Raw genomic sequence first — 22,522 nt, 5'->3', positions numbered from 1 at the left:
GTGCTTGAACAGATGATGATGTGCATGAAAGATGAGTAATATACAGGTATGAAGAGGATAACGGTTTAAAAATATATGTGTATATATAAATATATATATATAAATATAAAGAAACAGTCTTATACCTGTAGGTCTTGGGCCTGGAGAATTTCTAGGAGAGGTAGTGAAGTGCAAAATATTCTAAAGCCTTAAAATAAAACACAGGCAATCCTTACCAGTTCTGTTCCCTTCTGGCTTTACCCAGGTAGCTGCAAAAGTTGGAAAAATTCTAATAAGAAATCACACTGTAAGGTAAATAATAGTTCTTCTCCTGGGACTTTGGGATTTAAAGTTGCTGCCCGTGTGTGGGTGGTGGTATAAGTCCTGTGCTTGGAAACTGCAGTCTAAGTTAATTGAAGACGTGATATTAAGAGAAAATTAAAATTAGGACTTGACGATATTTGTTTTCCCCCGACTTCTGTGATTGTAATTTAATTCCGACTTGTGTACATGGATGCGGGCAGTGGCACTACAGTCTATGAGCGGGGCGCTATTGGTTTGTTGCATAAAAATACAGATGCTGTGTACTCTTGGTAAAACTGAGGTTTTAGAAAGGCTGTCATGTATTATAATTGGTGTGCATTCATGAAATCTAAAATCTGCTCCTGAACAAACTAGTTTTGGAAACACATCTGTTGCTTCTGTTTAATAGTAGTAAACTGAAGCTTATCTTTACAAATGCAGCTGGACACTTGTTTAAAATTATTTTCCTAGGAGAATGTTTTCATGTTTTCAGTACTTCTCATGGATATTGCAGACTCCGAAGTCTTTGTGGTTTTTTAAAAGGAGTGTCCTACCAACTGTTGGCTTGCACTGATAACTGATTTCTTTTTTTTAAAAGAAAAAACCAACCCAAAACACATGACACCCCACCCCCCCAAAAATAAAAAAAAACTCTTGTAAAATGCTTTCATTTGATAGGTTTCCTATTGGCTTTTGTTTGTTTGTTTTCCTTGTATGATTGATTTGTTGCTGTCAGGTATTGGACTGTTTATCAGTAGTTTTTACTCCAGTGGTTTGGAGGAGGGAGAAGAGAGTGATATTCGTGTTTCATTCTTGGTTCTTTCCTTGCAGTGGACTGTCGGAGGTTCTAAAAACAAAAAAAAGGGAAAAGCAGGTAAGGCAGAGAAGAAAGGAACCATGAAGAAACAGACGAACAAAGCTGCCTCTTCAGGCAGCTCGGATAAAGACAGCTCGGCTGAGAGCTCAGCACCTGAAGAGGGTAAGATAACACACGTGCATCTACTTACAGTGTAATTCCAAGTTAAGTTACCCCTTTTTGCATGCTGAAGAGTAACGTTAAATGGTGACGTTAAAGACTACCTTTAAAGAGGTTTGTTTTGTGTTACTGGTAGTCTGGATGACTCTTAAACTTGGCTTGAAGTGCATGTAATTCAGCATAGCATTGCTATAAGCACTCCATTACAACCACAACACTGAATAGTGTTTCAGCTGCGGAATGTATGACACATTCCATTACTTGACTTTCTCCTGGAAAATTCTTTTCTTCCTTCTAGCATGTCCCTTCTGTAGTGTAGGTAGCATTTTCTTCTTTGGGACATATTTTTCCTTCCCAAACTTCTTGTGATGACAAAGGGAGAGGTGTATAGTGTTGCGTGATGCAAATAGAAGCTTATCTGGCATGCATTTGTTCTGAATTGGAATTCTCGCACATTTATACTGATATGGAAGAAGATAAATCATTACTTTGTCAGAATGTTTTTCACGCGAATACTGAAACTGTTCCAATGCTGGGCAAGCTTCCTGTGTTCTTTCCTGTTTTCATCATGCCCGTGAAAGTTTGCAGGTGGTTAGTTGCAATTTCAGTTGATACTAAAAAAACAAAGTTAAAAAGTATGAAGGAGCCTGCAGTTTTAAGTATAGCACAGCAGAGACAGACAAAAGCGTGAAGTGACTGAACCTGTATATATCAGTGCTTACAAATCAAGGTTTTTCAAAGTGTAAGCTTGAAAAGCTGGAAGTTTCCAGAAATACTGAGACCAGAATGAAAGTGAAAGAAAGAATCCTAATGTCTGCTTTTGGGATTTGGTGTAATACAGTTGCTTAGGTGAGGTAATCAAAGCACTTGGACTTAGATCAAGTTTAAAGGTGGTGTTACCCAATATTGTTGGTGAGTCAGCTGTTCCCTAAGCCTATTGTAACTGGGAGGGCTTGTTACAGTAATAGAGCTAGCATCATGGCTGCCAGTCATGAGAGCAGTGTTTCAACTTTATCTTGTGATGTAGCAATTCATAGTGTTGCAGTCTTCAAATGAAAAATTTTCGTTCTTCAGGTTGCTATAATGAGTGTTGACAGTGGTTAATGTGGCATCTGAGATGCACACACACACTTTCAAAGTTATGGATGTATAAGCAACTTCTCAGGGACATAAGTGAATAAGCATAGAAATCTTAACCTTTTGAGGCCTCCTAAAATTTGCTTGTTCTGCTAAGAATTCTTATTTATAACTCGATTTGTGTTCACATGTAGTACCACTCATTCGCATTTTTTAGCATGCGTATGTTAGTGTAATAAAGTATTTCCTCCTGGATTTAGTTGTCATGGTATGTACGCTTTCAGGACAGTGGAAGAGGAGTGTAAAATTGATCCTTCGTATCCTTTGCTAGCATGCTACAGTGAAGTGGTTGGGCTTTGCCCCAGTTGAATCTTACTGCTTTGTATTTTTGATTTAGGAGAAGTCTCTGACTCAGAAAGCAACAGCTCCTCATCTAGCTCAGATTCAGATTCTTCATCCGAAGATGAGGAATTCCATGATGGCTATGGAGAAGATCTGATGGGAGATGAAGAAGACCGAGCTCGACTGGAACAAATGACAGAAAAGGAGAGAGAGCAGGAGCTGTTTAACCGGATAGAGAAGAGAGAAGTGCTAAAGAGAAGGTGAATTTTGTATCTGTTGCTATTCAGTAGCAAATTCATACAGGCTGTATGGAGAGTATGCTGACTGTGCTCTCATGTTTGGGATCCAAGCATTCAGCACTATAAAGTGAATTAATCTTCATTGTAGGTTTTCTGTGTAAACTATCCTTGTAGCTAGTTGAGAAGCACACAGGAGGAATTCTGTGTGTTCTTGTAAAAGTAACTTTCTGAAAGTTTCTCTGCTGCTGAATACACATGGTTCTGTCTGCTACCGTTGTAACTGTATTACTGCTTTGCCTTCTAGGTGCCAGACAGTCAGAAGGACAGCTTTCTCTTCTGTCCTTTTTGTATTAGCTGTCACACACTGATACTTTGGAAAAAGGTGAACAAAGTGTAAGGTGTATGTGAGCTTCTGGAATTTTTCAGAAAACTGTGGTGAAGCACAGAGCAGTGTTAGGGTTGCCTCTATATGGGTGCGAAGCTGGTTGGGACCCTAATAGAAGAGACAGATACTGAAATAATGAGGAGTGGTGTTGGATGTGTCGTTTTCAAGGGATCATTTGTGCATTTCTACCTTAGGTGGTGTGGTTTTGTTTGTTACTGTAACATGGTCCTGTCAGGCAGCTTCCTTGTAGTAAAGGTATTTTTCTTCCCATGTGTCTAACAGAAAATATTTCAGTTATTGGAAGTTCAGTAACTTTTTTTCGTTGTGTTTGTCCATATGCACACTTCACTAAAGCAATGGCTAGTCCATGGTGCAGTGGAATCTCAGTCACAGGACAGTTCCAGCGAAATCACTACTCTTCTGAATACAGTGGCTGAAAATAAGATTTCAGGGAGACCCGTTTTGTGAAGGTAGAAATGGAAGTGCCCAAATTAGGCTGCAGAAACTGCCTGAGTGGGATTGGAATGTGGCTGCTGAAGGATGACGCGCTGAGACTTCTTTGCAGTCATTCTTATACAGACTAGTGCCTGTAGAAAGGTGGAGTTTAAAGCCACTATCACGCTAACTTCTTTATGCTTAGACAACCAAGTTTTTAGCTGTTGAGATTCAAATGATGTGAAATAGCCAACTGTGTTTAGAGTTAGAGGCAGCATGCAATGGTCACTAACTGGCAAAGATGAAGATGGAGTAAGGACCAATTTCTGGGGAGTAGCCATTGCTGTGTGGTCTCCTCAGCCCTTGAGGTTAGCTGTCTGTAAGCCTGCACTTTTCTGTGCTCAGCTTTTCATCGCCTTATTTTTCTTGGGGAAGGGAGGGTATGGCAATGGGGGACAGGATAGCATTAAAGGGTTATCCATCTGGGGCAAGCAGCGGAAGTATTCCTTACAGCCTAACAACTTAAGCTGTGATAACATCTGAGCAGTACTTTGCTCAGGGAGAGAGCATTCTTTCATACATTCTTTATGTTTCAATATCTGTTACTAGATTTGAAATCAAGAAGAAACTAAAAACAGCGAAAAAGAAAGAGAAGAAAGAGAAAAAGAAAAAGCAAGAGGAAGAGCAGGAGAAGAAAAAACTCACACAGATCCAGGAATCCCAGGTAGGAAATGAAACTCTTTAGTAACAAACCCTTTTCCCTTGGCAGTGCTGCCTTTCTCTGCCCCTGTTTTCCTTTACTGTCAAACAGTCTGGTAAGCAGATCAGAATTTAGTTCATTTATATGCTCAAGCTATCTTTAGCCTTCCCAGTTCGTTTAAAGAAATTAACATCTTTGGCCTGCTGAGGGGTGCACTGATAATTCCTTTTAATGAAAAATGCAAAGTTGCAGCTATATCTAGAGTTGCTGTAATATCCTCCCATGTGAGAACAGGAAGGCAACCTTTTACAGTTCCTTTAGCCAAACTTCTGTCATTCAGCCTGAAACGTTACATACGCAGTCTTTCTTGCAAGTGAAAGTGTGAGAGAGCAGGCTAGAAACTGCTCAGCTGTTATTTTGCATGTACATACAATGGAAAGAATGCTTAGTTTCTACTAGTAGGGATGTCAAGGAAAAGCTTGAATGCTGGGAGGAGCAGAGGTAGTTCTATAGTTTTTCTGCCTCAGTAGAAAGAGGATAATACCAGTTTTTGGGGTGAGGCCTCTGTAACTGAACTGTAGTTTCAAATGGCTGAATTTGCTGTAGTTTCAAATGGTTTAGATCCTGCCCTTGACTATTTATAGAGTCTGGGCAGATAGGCTCCCAGAATGGGATGGAATTCATCTTGCCTAACTTTAGCCATCTAAGAACTGGTTGGTTTTTCGCACTTGTTGTCGCCTCTGTCTCTGTGGTAATGGAGAAGGGCATCTCCAGCTAGCGATTGCCTCCATGTTGTTTTCTAGTGAAACAGATTTTTTAACGCTTAAATCAGGTGAGATGGGTTTTCCCTTAAGCACGTGTTAAGTGGAGTGAATCTTGTCTCCCTACCCATCTCAACTCCGTGTATGTACGTGTGTGTGTATATTTATATAGTCCATATATATAATACATAATGTTTAGGTATATATGTATATATAAAATGATCTTATGCAGAGTTCTTTCACAGTGCCTTCCAGAAGTTACTCTGATTTTCTTCAAATGTCTGTCTCTTATGCTTATTATAGAAGTTGCTTTCTGTGCTACCTGGTATTCCAGATAGACCTGTTAGAAATGGAAAATATTAGAAGATTTACAACATTTAAGATTTGGATCCATATTGCAGACTTTGCACACAGCTTTATTTCTGCTTTAACTATTTTTTGACCATAACTTTTCTCTTTGCTACTGAATGAGAACAAGTGCCTTGATCTGGCCTTGCAGAAGGAGAAGCAAATGAGAAGAATATTCACCCAATTTTTCTTCATAACTTCTAGTTGCAGAACTACTTCCATTTTATTTCTCTAGTCCTTTTTTTTTTTAACTTTAAGGAGGAGTTTTGAGACTAAAACTTGGTGGTAGAAACGTTGAAGTCTAAGTATGTTCATTATTTTTGATACAAAGTAGAAAAGAGACATGCTTCAGATTGATTTCACTCTCCCTAGCCTCTGTAAAAATGAACTTGAAAAAAAGGTGATTTCAAAGTGGAGTTTGTTAGTAGCTTCTATTTGAAAAGTTTTCAAAGTGTGCAAACAATCTTTGTGTTAATGCATTTCAATTTGTGGATTGCACTGGGTGTTGAGGAGCTTTTTGTGCATGTTTTTAGGTCATGTCACATAACAAAGAGCGACGATCAAAGCGGGATGAGAAGCTAGACAAGAAATCTCAGGCCATGGAGGAGCTAAAAGCAGAAAGAGAGAAGAGGAAGAACAGGACAGGTATGAAAGAGTGTTGCTATTGCTACAATTCTTGAGGCATTATTACTGCTTTCTGAAAGTGCTGTTTCCTGTTTCTAACTAATGCAACAATCCTACACGTCGGAGTGAATGAATTCTGTGTCTGTGTTTTCCTTGGTCTTTTGCCTAACACGACCACCTAGGGTATTGTTTGGCACCACTGATGCTGTATTCTTCCTCTCCACCTCTCCCTGGAATGGTCTGAAAACAAAGCAAACTTTCATTGCAATCGCTTGCATGGCACTTAGTAATGTTTAGTTCATGTATTTGAACTGGTCCCTTAGATTCTGTTATTTAATTTCTGAACCATTCAAGCAGTATTTATGGTATTTGTGCTACCTTGTCTACATTCGCTTATTTCTTCGCTGGCACATCATCTTGTCCATCTTGCCACAGCGTTTTGATGCAACCCTTGTTGTTACTCTACTGGGTTTTATTGTGGTCCTCTCCAAACATGAGATTTTTCTTTTTTCCTTGCAAAATAACAGTGAGCTGTCTGATCGTAATAGTTTTATCTTGTATATCCAGCTGTTACACACATCTTGTATTGCCATGTGCAGTCAAGTTGGGAGACTGAAGATAATTACAACTGAAATTTAAGATGCTTTTAAATACTTGGATTTCTCTTTTTGAGTTTATACAATGGAGTGCCTAGCTTACTAGTGGAGTTGAACATGTGGCACTTGTATCCGGCGTAAAATTAACAGCTATCTGCCTTTTTTAAAAAAAAAAAAATAAAAAAAAAATCAGCTCTGAAAGGTAGGTTTCATAAAAAATTTAGAGCTTGCTTTTTCTTTGTCCTCCTTCCCCCAGCTGAACTGCTTGCGAAAAAACAGCCATTAAAAACCAGTGAAGTATACTCTGATGATGAAGAGGAGGAGGAGGATGATAAGTCTAGTGAGAAAAGTGATCGCTCATCCAGATCCTCATCCTCCGATGAAGAAGAGGAGTAAGTAGTAAACACTGGACTATGATTACTTTTGTGCGTTCAAAGAGATCCACTTTGTTAGTCACATGCTGTTTTAGAGGATTGTTTGGGAGCAGTTCAGTGTAAAAGTAACAAATTAGTAAAAGTAGTGAAGTAGTTTTGCCACTGGGCACCCTTGCGTTGCTCAGATTTGAGTCCTCAGCTTCTGTGTCATGGTACATGGGACTGATTTACCTTGGATGGATTTGCAACTTCAGTTCCCTGCTGTTACCTTTAGCCCCATTTACTCTGTTGTTTACAGGTTTGTTTAGCCCTACAGTTTAGCAACCGCAGAACCCTGACATACTAGCAGGGTAGAGGTGTGTGCTGGCTTATCTTAAAGCGTTGGCCTGTGAACTGGTTGGTGCGTGAGTCTTTCTGCTTTGTGGTAGCAGGGGCAGCGAGTATCAAGTCTGGGACTTCACTTTAAGACTTTCTCTTAATTCACGTGCATAGAGTTAACTAGTGTGTGATGAATCATTCCTTTTACTAGTGATTTAAACAGTTAGCACTCATGCTGCACCTTCCTAAGGACCCCTTTCTTAGTGATTATATCTCTACTTTATTTTTCTTTATTCCTTCTCACCTTTCCCAAATCAGGAAAGAAGAAATTCCTCCTAAGTCCCAGCCAGTGTCCTTGCCTGAAGAACTGAACAGAGTACGGTTGTCGCGACACAAGCTGGAACGCTGGTGTCATATGCCCTTCTTTGCCAAGACAGTCACTGGCTGCTTTGTCCGTATTGGCATTGGAAATCACAACAGCAAACCTGTTTATCGGGTGAGTTCAGTTTCAAGGAGTTTCATTCCTTTTATAGTGCTGTAATATAACATTTGCAGCTTAGCAATTCTCAGGTATCTGCGATTGCTTGAGTGATTAATATAAAAAGATTGCTTATAACCAGAAAACATCATTGCTGCCAGAGAAGTGGAGGAGACTGGTTTAAAAGTAAATAAATTTTGTGGTCAATGGGACAAGGTCTAATTGGAGGCCCGTATCTAGTGAAGTCCCTCAGGGGTCGGTGCTGGGACCAGTACTATTCAATATATTCATCAATGACCTGGATGAGGGAACAGAGTGCACTGTCAGCAGGTTTGCTGATGACACAAAACCAGGAGGAGTGGCTGACACACCAGAAGGCCGTGCTGCCATTCAGTGGGACCCAGCCAGGCTGGAGAGCTGGGCGGGGAGAAATTGAATGGAATACAAGGGCAAGTGTAGAGTCTTGCATCTGGGAAAGAACAACCCCATGTACCAGTGTAGGTTGGGGACTGAGCTGTTGGAGAGTAGCGTAGGGGAAAGGGACCTGGGGGTCCTGGTGGGCAGCAGGATGACCATGAGCCAGCTATGGGCCCTCCTGGCCAAGAAGGTCAATGGCATCCTGGGGTGTATTAGAAGGGGTGTGGTCAGTAGGTGGAGAGAGATTCTCCTTCCCCTCTGCCCTGGTGGGACCGCATCTGGAATAGTGTGTCCCGTTCTGGGCCCCTCAGTTCAAGAAGGACAGGGAACTGCTTGAAAGAGTCCAGCGCAGAGCCACAAAGGTGATGAAGGGGGTGGAACATCTCCCTTCTGATGAAAGGCTGAGGGAGCTGGGTCTCTTGAGCTTGGAGAAGAGGAGACTGAGGGGTGACCTTATCAATGTTTATAAATACAGAAAGGGCAAGTGTCAGGAGGATGGAGCCGGGCTCTTCTTGGTGATGGCCAATGACAGGACAAGGGGCAATAGGTGCAAGCTGGAGCAGAGGAGGTTCCACATTAACATAAGGAAAAACTTTTTCACTGCGAGGGTGATAGAGCACTGGAACAGGCTGCCCAGAGAGGTTGTGCAGTCTCCTTCTCTGGAGACATTCAAAACTCACCTGGATATGTTCCTGTGTGACCTACTCTAGGTGGTCCTGCTCTGGCAGGGGTGTTGGACTAGATGATCTTTCGAGGTCCCTTCCAACTGCTTCCATTCTGTGTGATCTGTGTAAATCTATGGGACCAGCTAGGTGAAGAGGTATATTTAGTGAGAGAAGGAGCACTAACAAAGCCTGTTCTTCCAGCTTTGGTTCAGGCTGTCTTGTCTCATCATTTGTATTGCAAACCAGAGTTCAGGACTCTGCTTTAACAAAGTAAGGATGAGTAACATTCACTCCGTATTTCAGGGAATGTTCCCAAATTATTGGGTGGTCTTGGTTTTTTTTGTGGGTGTGGGTTTGTTTTTTTTTTTACAAAGTGTTTCTAGAACATCAGTGTGCCTCCCTGATGAGGTAGGTGATTGAGAGCACAGTTTTGTTTTTCTGTTTCATTGGTGTGACTACAGAATCATTGGGTGCAATAATATTCTCTAGAGTTGCATTACAAATGTTCCCAGAGGGGCTGTGTTTAGTATGTGAGCAGCACTGCCGTATTTCATTTGGGACATGTGTTAACCCAATCCAGTGTTAACTGAAAAGGAAATAGGAAAAGTAGGAAAGTCTGCACCATTTGGTCAGGAAGGCAGAACTGAGAAGACAGAAAACCTGCATCAAGCATTCAGATGGTACAATTCGTCAACTCAAAGGTGATGCATGAAGCAGCTAATTCAGTACCTGATAATGTACACTGAAGAGTTTCGCTTCCCTTGATTTAGTTAGAATTGTTAGTTAGATTAAGGTTTTTGACCTCTAGTGAAAAGGCTTGGCTATGCCAGATATATTCTAGGAACACAAAAAAACCCTCTTGCATCCTTCCTCTTGTGTATTTATTCTGTGATATAGGTTGCTGAAATAACTGGTGTGGTAGAGACCGCAAAGGTTTACCAGCTTGGTGGTACCCGGACAAACAAAGGATTACAGTTGCGGTAAGATACCAAAGTAATGCTCATCAGTTCATGGATCAGTGTCCTTTTCATAGCAAATAATGTTTTGTATGTGGTTTGGAGATGAGAGCTGAAAAGCAGACTGGGCCTTGCCATGCCACTTACTACTAGAATGTTGGGGCTGGGTTTGTTTGGTTTTGGTTTTGTTTCCCCTTCGGCATAATGGAAATTATTAAAAAAAAAAAAAAAATAAAAAAAAATCTCATGCAGGGACTTGTGATTATGTTGACGTCTGAGCAATTCAGTTATGTTAGTAACCCGTGATTGTTCGTATATGCCTCTTGAGCTTTGCAATATTCTTCTATATCTTTTCTCCCCTATTGTTATAATCAGATGTTAGAAATATGTATGGTTTAAAGGCATACATGATGGAGTCTGGCATACATGTTACAATTTTACATTGGTACTTTGGAGGGAAGAAGCTGAATGTAGCATCGGATTTCTCAGTTATACTTTAGGCCCTTATAAGGATCATGAGGTGGAGGTTAGCAGTTACAATACAAAACATCCTGGTGAGATAGAATAAGAAGACATTAACCATTTGGGAGAAACAGGAAAGCATGTGGAGAATGCACAGAGGTGCAAGTGTGAAGTCGAAAAAAAGTCTTATCTACATCCATTGTGACATTAAATAACTTCTTAGGCTATCTCAGGAGAGAGCTCCATGCTTTTAGTGAAATTTACACCATGGCAACTAATTTTAGTATTGGCTAGTAGCAGTATAGTAGTTTAGCTGGTAGTGCTCCGCAGCAAATGTTTAGGGATTTTTGTCTTTTGACTGGCCAACTGATGAAAAATTAGGTAGGGATTGGCTCCAGCATTGTCTAATTCAGTACTGTTTAAAGGTTACTTCTACTGGTCCAAACATGAAGGAGCTTTGGGTTTCTGAAGATCATGCCATGGGTCATCAAATAGGTTACATAAGTTTTAGGTGTGAGAGAGGTCTCTGTCTGTTTCTTCATGAGGGTTTTGCTGCCACAACTGAGTGTTTCCTGCAGACTCACGGTCTAGTATTCCTTTGCGTTAGTACTGAGCTGAGATGGGCTTCTGAACTGTGACTGACCTGACTGTAGTTAGGAATAGATAGCATGTGAGCCACAAGAGTAGCCTTGAGTGTCTGGTTTTGGGCTTCTTGAATTGGTTTATACCTATAGATCCAAGATCACAGCTCATCAGAGAGGGATGTTGTTACACTTTCTTGTTGCAGGCATGGCAGCGATTCACGTGTGTTTCGTTTGGAGTTTGTCTCAAATCAGGAATTTACTGAAAGTGAGTTTATGAAGTGGAAGGAAGCGGTAAGTTTGCTAGACTTCAGTTTCTTCTTAGCAGCCTTCTGCCAAGGATACTTTAAGTGTAAAGAAACCCCTTTGTCTCTTGTGTTTAGATGTTCTCTGCTGGGATGCAGCTACCCACACTAGATGAGATAAACAAAAAGGAAGTGTCCATCAAGGAAGCCCTCAACTACAAGTTTAATGACCAGGACATTGAGGAGGTAAACTGTGCATTGTAGTGAGGCTCTGGCAGTACTTAAAGGTGACAGGAACTCACGGACCACTACCTGTTACAGAGCAAAAGTAATCATGGTATTTGCTTCCTAAGAAGAAAATAAAAGGTTAAAAATGAAGTTGCATAACTGGACAGAGTAGCTTGGTGATCCAGCTCTTGTTCAGTGCTCACTCCTGCTTTGCTTCATCCTTTGTGCTGTTATCTCCTCTTGAACTTGTGTTGCAGGGCTCTGATCTCCTAACTTGAGTATGGCAGCTTAGTTTTCAAGTTCTGAATGCATCATGATAGATGCATTTATCACAATTTCTACAGTTTAATACTTGCTCAATACTGACCAAATGTGATTAGCATTAGATTTTTGTAGGTCTTAAGTGAGGGGAATGGAGCTGTAACTCATTACCAAGTCATAAATTAAAATGTTGCAGAGAAAGAGCATGAGTACGAATCTGTGGCAGTAAGTACATTTCTTAGGTGATACTGATCTGTTGCTTCTAGTGTCAAAGTATTGAAATAGACATTTCATATTTGCATATTCTTGTGATTTCCTCTGCACCTTACAGATTGTGAAAGAGAAGGAAAGGTTCAGAAAAGCACCTCCAAATTACGCTATGAAGAAAACTCAGCTGTTAAAGGAGAAGGTGAGAGATCAGATGATGCCTGCAAGCTTAATGCAGTCTTTGGTTTTGAAGAACTGGAGCTCATCTGAATTTTGGCAGTAGTCAGCAGTAAGCTCAACTACGCAGCTAAAAGGTGGATCTCAAGGTTCAGTGCTGGGTTCCGGACACTTGAAAGCTATTGCATTCTTTTTCTAAGGGCAATTTCCAGCAATTTATAGCTGTCTCTTTCTGGCCTTTAAACAAGAAGGTCTTTAGCTGTTCTGCTTTAGAAACTCTTCCCCCCGGAGTACCCTGTAATAACATTTGAAAGTTGTTTTCCTATACTTTTTAAAATAGGAAAAATAAAACTCACGTTAGGTTGTCTTTTACTCAGGGGTGACAGAATTGTCATTTTATGGCCAGTAATTTATCTTTCACCAGAGTAATCTTTTCGATATGTACTTGACACTGGACTGCTTTGCATGTGGACCTCCTCCAATGCATAGACCTAACAGGGCTGAGAAGCCAAGAAAGCACGCAGTTTTAAGTATCTCTGAAGACAAAGATAGGCATAACACGTTTTGTTTCTATTTGTGCAGTCCTTTTTCAAGGCATTCGTGATCCATGTACAATAAAAGCAAAGAGTTTGTGTTAATTTGTAGTTCTGCATTCTTTGGCTTAACTGTATTGTTTGGTCATCATTTGACTGTGTGCACGAGTATATAAATGGTTAGTTTTCCATCGCAGAAGAGTGCAGTTGCTTCTTGTTGTCACCAGGTGGCATAATAAGCTACTGTTGTTGGTCTGGTGGTGTGGTAGGGGACTCTCCAACTCCCTGAAAGAAGTGGCACCTGACAGTTGCAGGAATAATCATTCTTTTCCTGAGCTGGTAAATGGTGATATTAAATTTTAATCAAGCCTGTAACTTAAATCATCTAACTGACTTGCCCTCCTCGTGCTTCCTCCTAGTGTTCCTACATCTTGCTTAGTTTAAGGGGTTTCAAAGGTTTTCACAGTAGTTCTTCAGAGTAAGAAGTCCTGTTTTGCCATGAGCTGTAAGGAGAGTTTAGCTCTTTGTGGTGTTCTTACCATGCAGGGTGGAACATTTGCAACTGGAATAGAGTTAGCTGGCTGATTCATGGGTCTGCCCCTTGTTTCTCCGACTAGCTCTGTGGTAGAGATTAGTGCCTAATGAGTAAATGTTTGGTTGAAGGCTATGGCTGAGGACTTGGGGGACCAAGATAAGGCCAAACAGATTCAAGATCAGCTTAATGAACTTGAAGAGAGAGCAGAGGCCCTGGATCGTCAACGAACAAAAAATATTTCTGCAATCAGGTAAGCAGATACTGTGAATTTTCTTTCTTAAATAATATCAATCAGAATATACGGAGAAGAGAAACTAGTGCAGCAGTGAATTAACTGCAAGATTTTGTTTCTTCTTCCCTGTACAATGTATTTGTGAAATATATATCATGATGGCTGTATTAGTGTTTGCCTATGTTCACTTCCTTGTGTCTGTTATTCGGTTAAAACTGACAAAAATGTGAACTCTCTTCCACATACCCCAGGTAGCAGTTGTGTTGCAATAAGAGTAATTTGAGGTCGGGATGAAGCTGTCAGGAGTTTTGTTGAGTAGGGATCAACAAATGATAGTCACTTTCTTTTTCTTTCCCCCACCCTCCTTTTTTTCCTTTCTGCAGTTACATCAACCAGAGAAACAGAGAGTGGAATATCGTTGAGTCTGAGAAGGCTCTTGTGGTAAATAGTGCTAAATTAATACTTCTGTACAAGTAGAGATGAAGTTATGCAAAGGGGGATAATTACATGGTGAAGTTATTCCATGTTTTAAATGATCTATAAGATCTTTCATATAGGCAAATGACTTGATTTTAAAGCAGATTGCTTGATACTTTTGATCAACTCAATTATGAGCAGATTACTGATTGTAATAGTGACTTAGTGCATTTTTTATGGCAAAGAAATTGGAAAGGGGACTTCAGAGAATAAAATAGTAAAGGAAATATTCAATTCTCTGCAGTGACACTTCTGTTAAGGAAAAGTTAAGCTTGTTAGCAAATGGTTAAGCCTTTACTATCCTGAGAGTTGTGTATTATGTTCAATAAGGACAATTTTGCCCTGTGAAGCATGGGACTGTGGGTGTGTCAAAACCTTTCTAATCGGTAATGGTGTTGCTGGTTTTCCTCTGATCTTGGTATTATACATAGCTGATGAGTGCTTGCATGGACAGGGTGCTATGGGAGGTTTGACAAAGGTGCAAATAGCTAACTCTGCAAGACCGTGTGCTTTTTTTCTTCAGGCTGAAAGTCACAGCATGAAAAACCAACAAATGGACCCCTTTACTAGGCGGCAGTGCAAGCCCACGATAGTGTCTAATGTGAGTGTAATACTTACATTCAATTGAGGCAATTTGCAGAGAAACAGAAACTAATGTAATGTGGAGAGTAGGAAGGAAAATGTTTGTATTCATTCCCAACTGTGCCATATGCTATTAACACTCCAGATGCCAGAGTGAGGTATAGTTGAGCGAGATCCTGGTCTCACTATTCCAAAAGAAGTAAAAAGCAGTATTTTTAATTTTTATTTTTTTTTTTTTAATGCTAAGTGTGAAGGACATAAGTGGTGTGAGTATGTACATGGAGAAACAGATGTGGCTTAGACTTCTGTAATGAGTTCTTCTATGTAGGATTACTCAGATTTACTTAGCTCTGGGAAGACAGTTTGCTTTAGTTGTTTTGTTTCTAATTAGTTGAAACTTTCCTGAAAGATCTGTTGAAAGGAGAAAGGAGATCAGACATTTTGGGCCTGTGATGGATAAAGTAGTTTAGCACAAACTTTTCCTGTGATACTGTGGCAAAACCTGCTGCTGCAGTCTCTAGCTATATAAATGATGGATAGCAAGGTGATCATCTAAGTAATCTGGCTTTGTTGAGGCCTGTTCTGGTATCAGTACTTAAAAAAAAAAAAAATTAAAAAAATATATCAGGTTGGCTCTCATCAGTCTCCACAAACTGGCAAAGGAATAGAAAAGGAATTTTGTTGCAGGGCCTGAATTAAATAATTACTTCTGAAATAATTCTTGATTAGAAAATAATCATAACTTTATGATTATGGTTAGCTTTATTATGATAGACAACTATATGTAAAGAAAACTCTTCTAAAGATTTCTTCTCTCTTGTAGATTGTTTAAGCCAGAACTGTAAGCGGAAAGCAAACACATCTAACAGTAGTGTTAGTCACAGGAGCAAACCGTATCAACAGGAAATGTGTTTCTTATTTTTTCAAAGACTTTCTGGGAGGATAACTTTTAGTTTGTTACTGTCAAACGCATTACACAGCCAACAGGATGATTTTAATTGTCTCTGAGGTCCTGAAGATTGGGCTAACTGATCTATAGCCTCTTACGGTTTTAGATTCATGGATGTGAGTGCTGTTTTAACAAAATGGCAGTATAGTTGTCACCAGTTTAAGTACAGTGATTGTTTTTGTCTGTCTTTTTCTTTTTCCCCTCTGCAGTCCAGAGATCCTGCTGTCCAAGCCGCCATCCTCGCCCAGCTAAATGCAAAATATGGGTCTGGTGTATTACCAGATGCTCCAAAGGACATGAGTAAGGCAAGTTTCCATTTCTGTCTCTGTTACATTCCTCCCACTGTCACCATTTGCTCTAGAAGCTTATGACTAATAGTAGATGTGCATGCTTCTGTTCCAGAAATGGGTATACTGTAGGGCGTTATGATAGAAAAGAAACAGCTTTTTCTCAGGGAAAGAAAATTAAGTTTCTCTAGCAGTATGAATGCTAAACTAAATATGTTCGTGGCAGAAGTGAGGAAAAAGCATTTTTATCTCTGTTTATCTGGACAGGTAAGGGTTGGAGACTTACCTGTAGTTTTTATTTCAGGGTCAAGGGAAGGACAAAGATGTGAACTCAAAATCAGCCAGTGACCTCTCAGAAGATCTTTTCAAAGTGCATGACTTTGATGTAAAGATTGATCTTCAGGTTCCCAGTTCAGGTAGGTGTTCCAGCTGAGTTTGGGGATGTGATTGTCCAGATCATTTTGTTGAGCTCACTTCTTCCAGAATAGTTCTTTCAAAATCATTGGTGGGCTTTTGAAAGTGCAAGCAAGGACTCAATGTTTGTTGTCATGGCAAGTATCTTGAATGGAGGAGGAGGGGATGTGTGCTAGTGACATCCATTGAGAAAACAAGAACAGCTGTGTTGTGTTAGACTGAAAGCTTATATATCCCTGTATCCTTGCTCCAAATGCCATGGGGGAAAAGGAGGTAACAAGTGTTTTCTCAGGTATTCTTCCATCCTACAGTATCTATGACTTGCATAATCTTTGGGTAACAGATGAGTTCTGTATTTAATAAGCCTTGATATCTACCTTGATACTTACTTTGTTAATTTGTCTTAATTGCTTTTGAGGACAGATAAGCTTTGGGTGTCTGTCATAGCATGTACACAGATATGGAACAGGACATGTGGATAAAGTGTTTTTCTTTGATTTTTGAACCTGCTGCTTTACCAAGTTGCTGTTCCCTAACTTTGGTATTGAAGCAAAATTTAAGGATACCAAAACACTGGGCAGGGAGTGAAGGTATGCTTATAGATACAAACTTGCTGACGCTTTCTCTTTGTGATCTTGACTTTGAAATGCGTGGCAAGAACAGTTTAGTGTTATAAAATCATTTAGGTTGGAAAAGACCCTTAAGATCGAGTCCAGCTGTTAACCTAACACTGCCAAGTCCACCACTAAACCATGTCCCTGAGCACCATGTCTACACACATCTTTTAAATGGCTCCAAGGATGGTGACTCAACTACTTCCCTGGACAGTCTGTTCCAATGCTTGACAACCCTTTTGGTGAAGAAATTTTTCCTAATATCCAATCTAAACCTCCCCTGGCGCAGCTTGAGGCCGTTTCCTCTTGTCCTATTGAACAGTTTTCCAGTGGAGGGAAAGCATGGAAGTATACCAGTGCAATTTGATTTATGTGGCTTATTTTCCCTTGCGTTACTAGAAGGATTAGAGTTGAACTTCGTTGGAGGACAACAATTTAGGAAGTACTGTAAGAACACACAAAGATTTAAAACCTCAAGAAGGGAAAGTAGGAGAGGTTCTCTTTCCTAACTAGATCAAGATTGGAACTCTGGACGTAAGACTGCAGAATGAGGTAGGGTGCCAAGATTAGGAGACTTCCTGAAGCAGATAGTGAGAGTTGTGATCTTCAGAGAGTTATCAAGCAGATAAGGGTTAGCCGCTAAAGAACACTGAAAACCATGGAGGTGGAGGGGACTGAAGAGAGAAGGACGAGACATGCACAATATAGGTAGAGGTTTAAGTAGGGCTGTTTGGGTGTTTTTCCTCAGATGGAACACCATTTTGGCATCTTGCTTTGTGTGGTCTCCTCTCTTAGCAGAAGAACCTGAGGATTGGTTACAATTGTATTGTAGACATGGATAGGAAGTTTGACTTCTGTCCACTTATCTGTGTCTTTGTGCTTGCTATTCTCATGGGATAATGATTTATCAAAGATCCCAGAAGTGAGCCTGAAGGCGCTGTCTGTATTGTGATTTCAGTGTGCTATAGAGTAGTTTTCTTAAGAAATGAAAGTACACTTATCAGCAGAAAGCTGGATTATCAGAGTAAATATTGCACATGCTTTATCTATGAAGATAAGCTACCAGATACTGCCTGTATTATTAACTGAAATTCTAACCTGATGTGTGTACTAGTGAAGCCAAACGTGATTTTGTGGTGAAGTAGTCATCAAAAGCAACAAGTAAAAATCTGTAGTTTTCATGTATTTTGGTCCTCACTCTTTTCTTATCCCTAACAGAATCTAAGGCACTGGCCATCACCTCCAAGGCTCCACCAGCAAAAGATGGTGCCCCTCGGCGATCGTTGAACTTGGAGGACTACAAAAAGAGGCGGGGGCTTATTTGAGCACGCCCACTCTGCTGCTTCTGATCCTGCATGCTCCATGACGATGTCCTACCTTTTCTTCCTCCCTTTTCAGTTCTCCCTTCTGGGTTGGAGCAGCAATGGAGCTGGGAAGAGACTCTTTAAAACTGCCAGTCATCTGTAACATAAACCATTCAACTATTTACTGTATAGACCTCCCTTCTTGCCCTTTCCTCCTGCCCCCCTCACAAATGTGGATCTGTGCTATTTGGGGTTTTCCCGTTTCTTTTAGTTTGAGTTTTGTTTTTATTTTGTTGATGCAGCTCGTTGGTCCACTCTGTGTTCAGTATTAGCCTGAGGTCTGGATTTCCATAGGAATCTCTTGGTGGTCACAGAATCAGCACTTGGTGATCTCCCCTTACATACCACCACAGGCACGATGAATAAGCATTGGCGCAAGACCTTTGTGGCTGGAAGGTCATCTGCACTTTCTTCCTCTTCTTCCTCCTTCATCCTAGCTTTGGAGAAGGGAATCTTCAAAAACTGGCTTAGGTTCAAAGTGTAAATTTTTTTGGGAGGGTTGTGTGACTTTTTTTCAGGTGTTTTTTATCATTTTTAAGCTGCAGTACTATTTGTATCCGTCTGTCACAGTTCTTTACGGCTGTTTTGAATTTCTACCAGCTGTACTTGAGCATCTGAAATTGCAAGAAACAAACTCATTAAATGTGATTCTTCTTACTAAAATGGCTTGGTTGATATAGCTGTTTAACTTCATGTTCCCTTTTTTACTTACACTTAACTGATGAGAGAGAGATACACAGTTCTTGATGTGGAATTTGTCACCTACAGCACATCTGGAGTTTCCGGCTGTAACTGAGTGAAGTAGCTTTTTCTGGGATGGCCCTGGGGTGCTCATTGTTTGGGCTTAAATTTCTTCTCCAAGCCTTCAGTATTACATATTTGTAAAGTCATCGTGTCTTTGCTGGGCTCCAGCTCACTTTATTTCTTGCTTTGTGAACCATTTAAACGGGGCTTCTATAAACAAAACAAAATTAAAACATAAATAAATAAAAATCACTTTGTGTGGAAGGGGAAGGACACAGTAAGGACGTAGTAGAAAGGTCAGTGGGTAATGTATGAGAGGTAGCTGATGCACGTTTTTCATATATAAACTGATACAAGCGAAGTGCAACACTAGCACGGGAATTGTATGGCTTTATGGAATATTTGACTGGACACAAAGTGACAGCTAAATTATCACTCAGGTGTAAAAAGAAAAAAATAATTAAAAAAAAATCAAAGTGTAAATATAAGTGACATGTAACAAAGAACTTTTCCAAACAAGATACGACTGAATATATGGAGCTAAGAACTAAATTAAAAGCGAATTAGAAGTCTAAAAGGTTACAGGCCCTCGTTCAGGTAGGCGTGCAAGCACGTGTTTGTTCCTACTCAGGCCAGTACGTATATAATAACTTAAGCACTGAACTGGATAGGAATGTTTCTGGGGGACCCTGAAGAGGGAAAATGCTGATGCTCTTCTTGTGTCAGAGCATTACTGTTTTTCTGAAATCTTACACTGGTTACATTTAAACCTGTGTTTGATACTCCTCATTGGATTCTTAATGAAACTTTAATCTAGTTCTTATTTAACTTTATCTTCCTTTTTTTAACAGTAGCATTATGGAAACGTCATGTAATTGTGTGCAGATTGATACTATGATCTGTGTATAAAAAGAAGATCAACCTATGAAGCAGCTCTTACCTATCATGTAAACAAATAATTAGAAATCCTTCAATACTTATTTACTGAATAGTCCATAGTTCTAGGACACATGTGGGTTATTCTGTAAATATGTAATCATAGACGGCTTTATTTGATGGCCTATTTTAGCAGCTTCTCTGGAGTTGTAATAGGCTCTCACATATATGTACTTTTAACTTTTTAAGGGTGGATTTATGGAATCTACCATGATGATTTCATAGGTGATACCGTGATTCGCTGTGTAGATATGCATTTGATATGATTTTGTTTTTTTCATCAGCTTCAATGATGTTACAGATTTGTAATAAAAAAAAATCTAAACTTAATTTTGCAATAGCCAGTTTTCAAAATAATCACTCTCCAATGCTTTGCAGAAATAGTTGCCAAATCAAGCAATTCAGGAACTAATTTTTCCACAGAAATGTCTCAGATCTGAGGCACAGTGATAAGTGGTCTCTAAAGGTAAAGTTAACTCAAATTCAGTATTTTTAATGTGCTTGCCCTTGGTGTATTGGTTTTAGGTAACTTCTACATTTGGTGACACAGGAATAATCTGTACTACAGCCAAAACGTTGATGAGACTCATACAGTGTTGCAGGTAACTTGTCGTGGAGATAACCAAATCAGAGCAGATGCAGTGAGTTTAGAATGTGAATCTGAATGATGGACTATGTCCTGGTTATCTGCAACTATGAAACTGCCACTTACTCTCTCAAAGTCTCTCAATTCTGCTGAAATACTTTTAAGAGAGAGGTAACAGTCAGTAAATTATTATGCAAACCTCTTACATTGAGAATAATACATCAAGAAAGTACTCTCGAATAGTTACAGAACTGTGTATGAAAGCTGTAATCTTTTTCCTTTAAGTGCATGTAAAGGTGAGTGACTACGCCTCCCACTCATTAAGAGAGGGAGAGATTTGTTTGCTTTGTTTCATTGGTGTCCTAGCATAGTTCATCACAATTGTACAGACTTCTATAAATAAACTTGGTTTGTTGGTTTAATAAGGTTGATTGTTTATCCCTTGATCTGAGGTGCTAGGGGTTTTCTGTCTGGAATTCGTTTTTTCAGAAACTGACACTTCATTTATCAGTCTGGACGATTTTATTTAAAATGCCAATCAACAATTGATGAAAAGTAAGCCCCCTCTTTTGCAAGAGTAGCTGTTGACTCCTGGGTCGTTCTCTAACAACTGGAGTTGCTCCTTATCACTAGAATCCAACGGAGCCTCTTGGAAGGTCAGTTCACTTGCACCTCTGCTGCGTCTCACTAAAACACAGGCTTTGTTCATCTTGTAGAAATCCGGACTACTTTTGTGATCAAAGATGCTAAAGCATGAGGCTGAACTTAGAGAAGCTACTGAATGAGATGAAGCAATACTGTTCTCAGGGGGTGCTTGGTGGGAGGATGAGACACAACAGGCATAACCTGAAGCAGGACAAGTTCTGCCAAGATGTAAGGAAAAGGTTTTCACCCTTGGGACAGTCAGAGTGTGGACTAGGTTGTCCAGAGAGACTGTTCTGTCTCTATTTTGGAGGTTTTCAAGAGAAGGCTGGATTGAGCCGTGAGTAACTTGATCCAACCTTGTAGTTTGCCCAGCTTTGAGCAGGAGGGTGGACTGGCGACTTCCCTGAGCTCCCCTCTGACCTGAATTGTCCTGTGATTCTGTAAGTAATTTCATATTGCTTTCTCCCATTTTGTCTGTCTTCTCTGTGTGTACTGCACCCTCCCCATCCCCCTTCCTACATGCAGCACACATTTGTCTCGCAGACATGGTGGCTTACCATGAGCAGCATGGCATTTCCCAACACACGTCCTTTCTGACACTCTGGGTGTGTATGTCTGCAGAGTTCATGCCAGGGCTATCTCTATAGGTTGGTCACTGAACAGGCTGCAAGACACTGCAGGGTGAAGAGCTGTAACAGATTTGATTAGCGCACTGCTCCTTTGATGCGCTTTGAACAACAAAGTACATTTTGAGTTTTCCACCTCCTTAGGAGCTTTTTGTAAATGCATATGCTTTTAAGCTGCTGTGCAAGGTCACAGATTTTCAAGGTATCTGTAGGATAAAGGGTCTTGAGGATGGGCTGACAGTTTCTAACTGGCTTAGGGAAGGATAGTCAACCAAAGGAAAAAATGTTGTGTCTCAAAGGAAAAAGAATTAAATAGCTGTGAAGAAAGTGCTTCACATCTAATTGATTCCTAGCAGAAGGTGGAACTGAAAATGAGGAGTCTGCACAGATGCTTCACTGGGGAATAAAGGCATGTGGATGTCATCTCAAATTTGGGCTTTGGCATCTTTGGTTTTTCCCCCCATCTTAACTAGAAGATGCTTAAGCTTGTCCAGACCACTTTAAGCTTTGAATTTTGAGGTTCTTAGTTGTGGGAAGTAAGTGCTGTAAATCTGGTATTTAAATTCTTGATACATACACAGTCTTCCTACCTTCAGCACAGTAACTTCATCTTCTAGAGGGAGATGCTTAAGTAGACAAATAAATGGGTAAATTTTATTTTTCTGTTTTTAGCTGGAACGGTTAAGCACTCACTGGTTCTACCTTACCATCATCAACCACTTGAGATTTTAGCACCCTGCAAACGCTCAGTGGCTGAAGGAATATCATATGAGCAATTTCTTTAGTCTTATACTCTTTAGAGTTATCTGGGTCAAAAAAACCCCAAACCAACAACTTTTGCTTTCTGCTTTGTCAGTTGGACAG

The 22,522-nt window shown here is 40.1% G+C and overlaps 1 protein-coding gene across 1 annotated transcript in view; it reads left to right on the top strand.

Moving 5' to 3' along the window:
- RTF1 (RTF1 homolog, Paf1/RNA polymerase II complex component) overlaps positions 1-19,015 on the top strand; it is a 29,652-nt gene extending 10,637 nt beyond the window's left edge. Inside the window, exons 3-18 of the mRNA XM_086462217.1 lie at positions 1,114-1,261; positions 2,733-2,937; positions 4,346-4,460; positions 6,079-6,190; positions 7,022-7,157; positions 7,776-7,953; positions 9,915-9,997; positions 11,223-11,310; positions 11,400-11,507; positions 12,082-12,159; positions 13,331-13,452; positions 13,818-13,875; positions 14,435-14,512; positions 15,652-15,747; positions 16,034-16,145; positions 17,976-19,015. Of these exons, the coding sequence (XP_086318343.1) occupies positions 1,114-1,261; positions 2,733-2,937; positions 4,346-4,460; positions 6,079-6,190; positions 7,022-7,157; positions 7,776-7,953; positions 9,915-9,997; positions 11,223-11,310; positions 11,400-11,507; positions 12,082-12,159; positions 13,331-13,452; positions 13,818-13,875; positions 14,435-14,512; positions 15,652-15,747; positions 16,034-16,145; positions 17,976-18,082 (1,824 nt within the window). The 3' untranslated portion in view covers positions 18,083-19,015. The remainder of the gene's footprint in view (positions 1-1,113; positions 1,262-2,732; positions 2,938-4,345; positions 4,461-6,078; positions 6,191-7,021; positions 7,158-7,775; positions 7,954-9,914; positions 9,998-11,222; positions 11,311-11,399; positions 11,508-12,081; positions 12,160-13,330; positions 13,453-13,817; positions 13,876-14,434; positions 14,513-15,651; positions 15,748-16,033; positions 16,146-17,975) is intronic.
- Positions 19,016-22,522: the final 3,507 nt, after the last annotated feature.

This window comes from Leptosomus discolor, chromosome 3, assembly GCF_034619465.1.
Source record: "Leptosomus discolor isolate bLepDis1 chromosome 3, bLepDis1.hap2, whole genome shotgun sequence".
Classification (NCBI taxonomy): Eukaryota; Metazoa; Chordata; class Aves; order Leptosomiformes; family Leptosomidae; genus Leptosomus; species Leptosomus discolor.
This window is presented reverse-complemented; position numbering and strand designations above follow the sequence as displayed.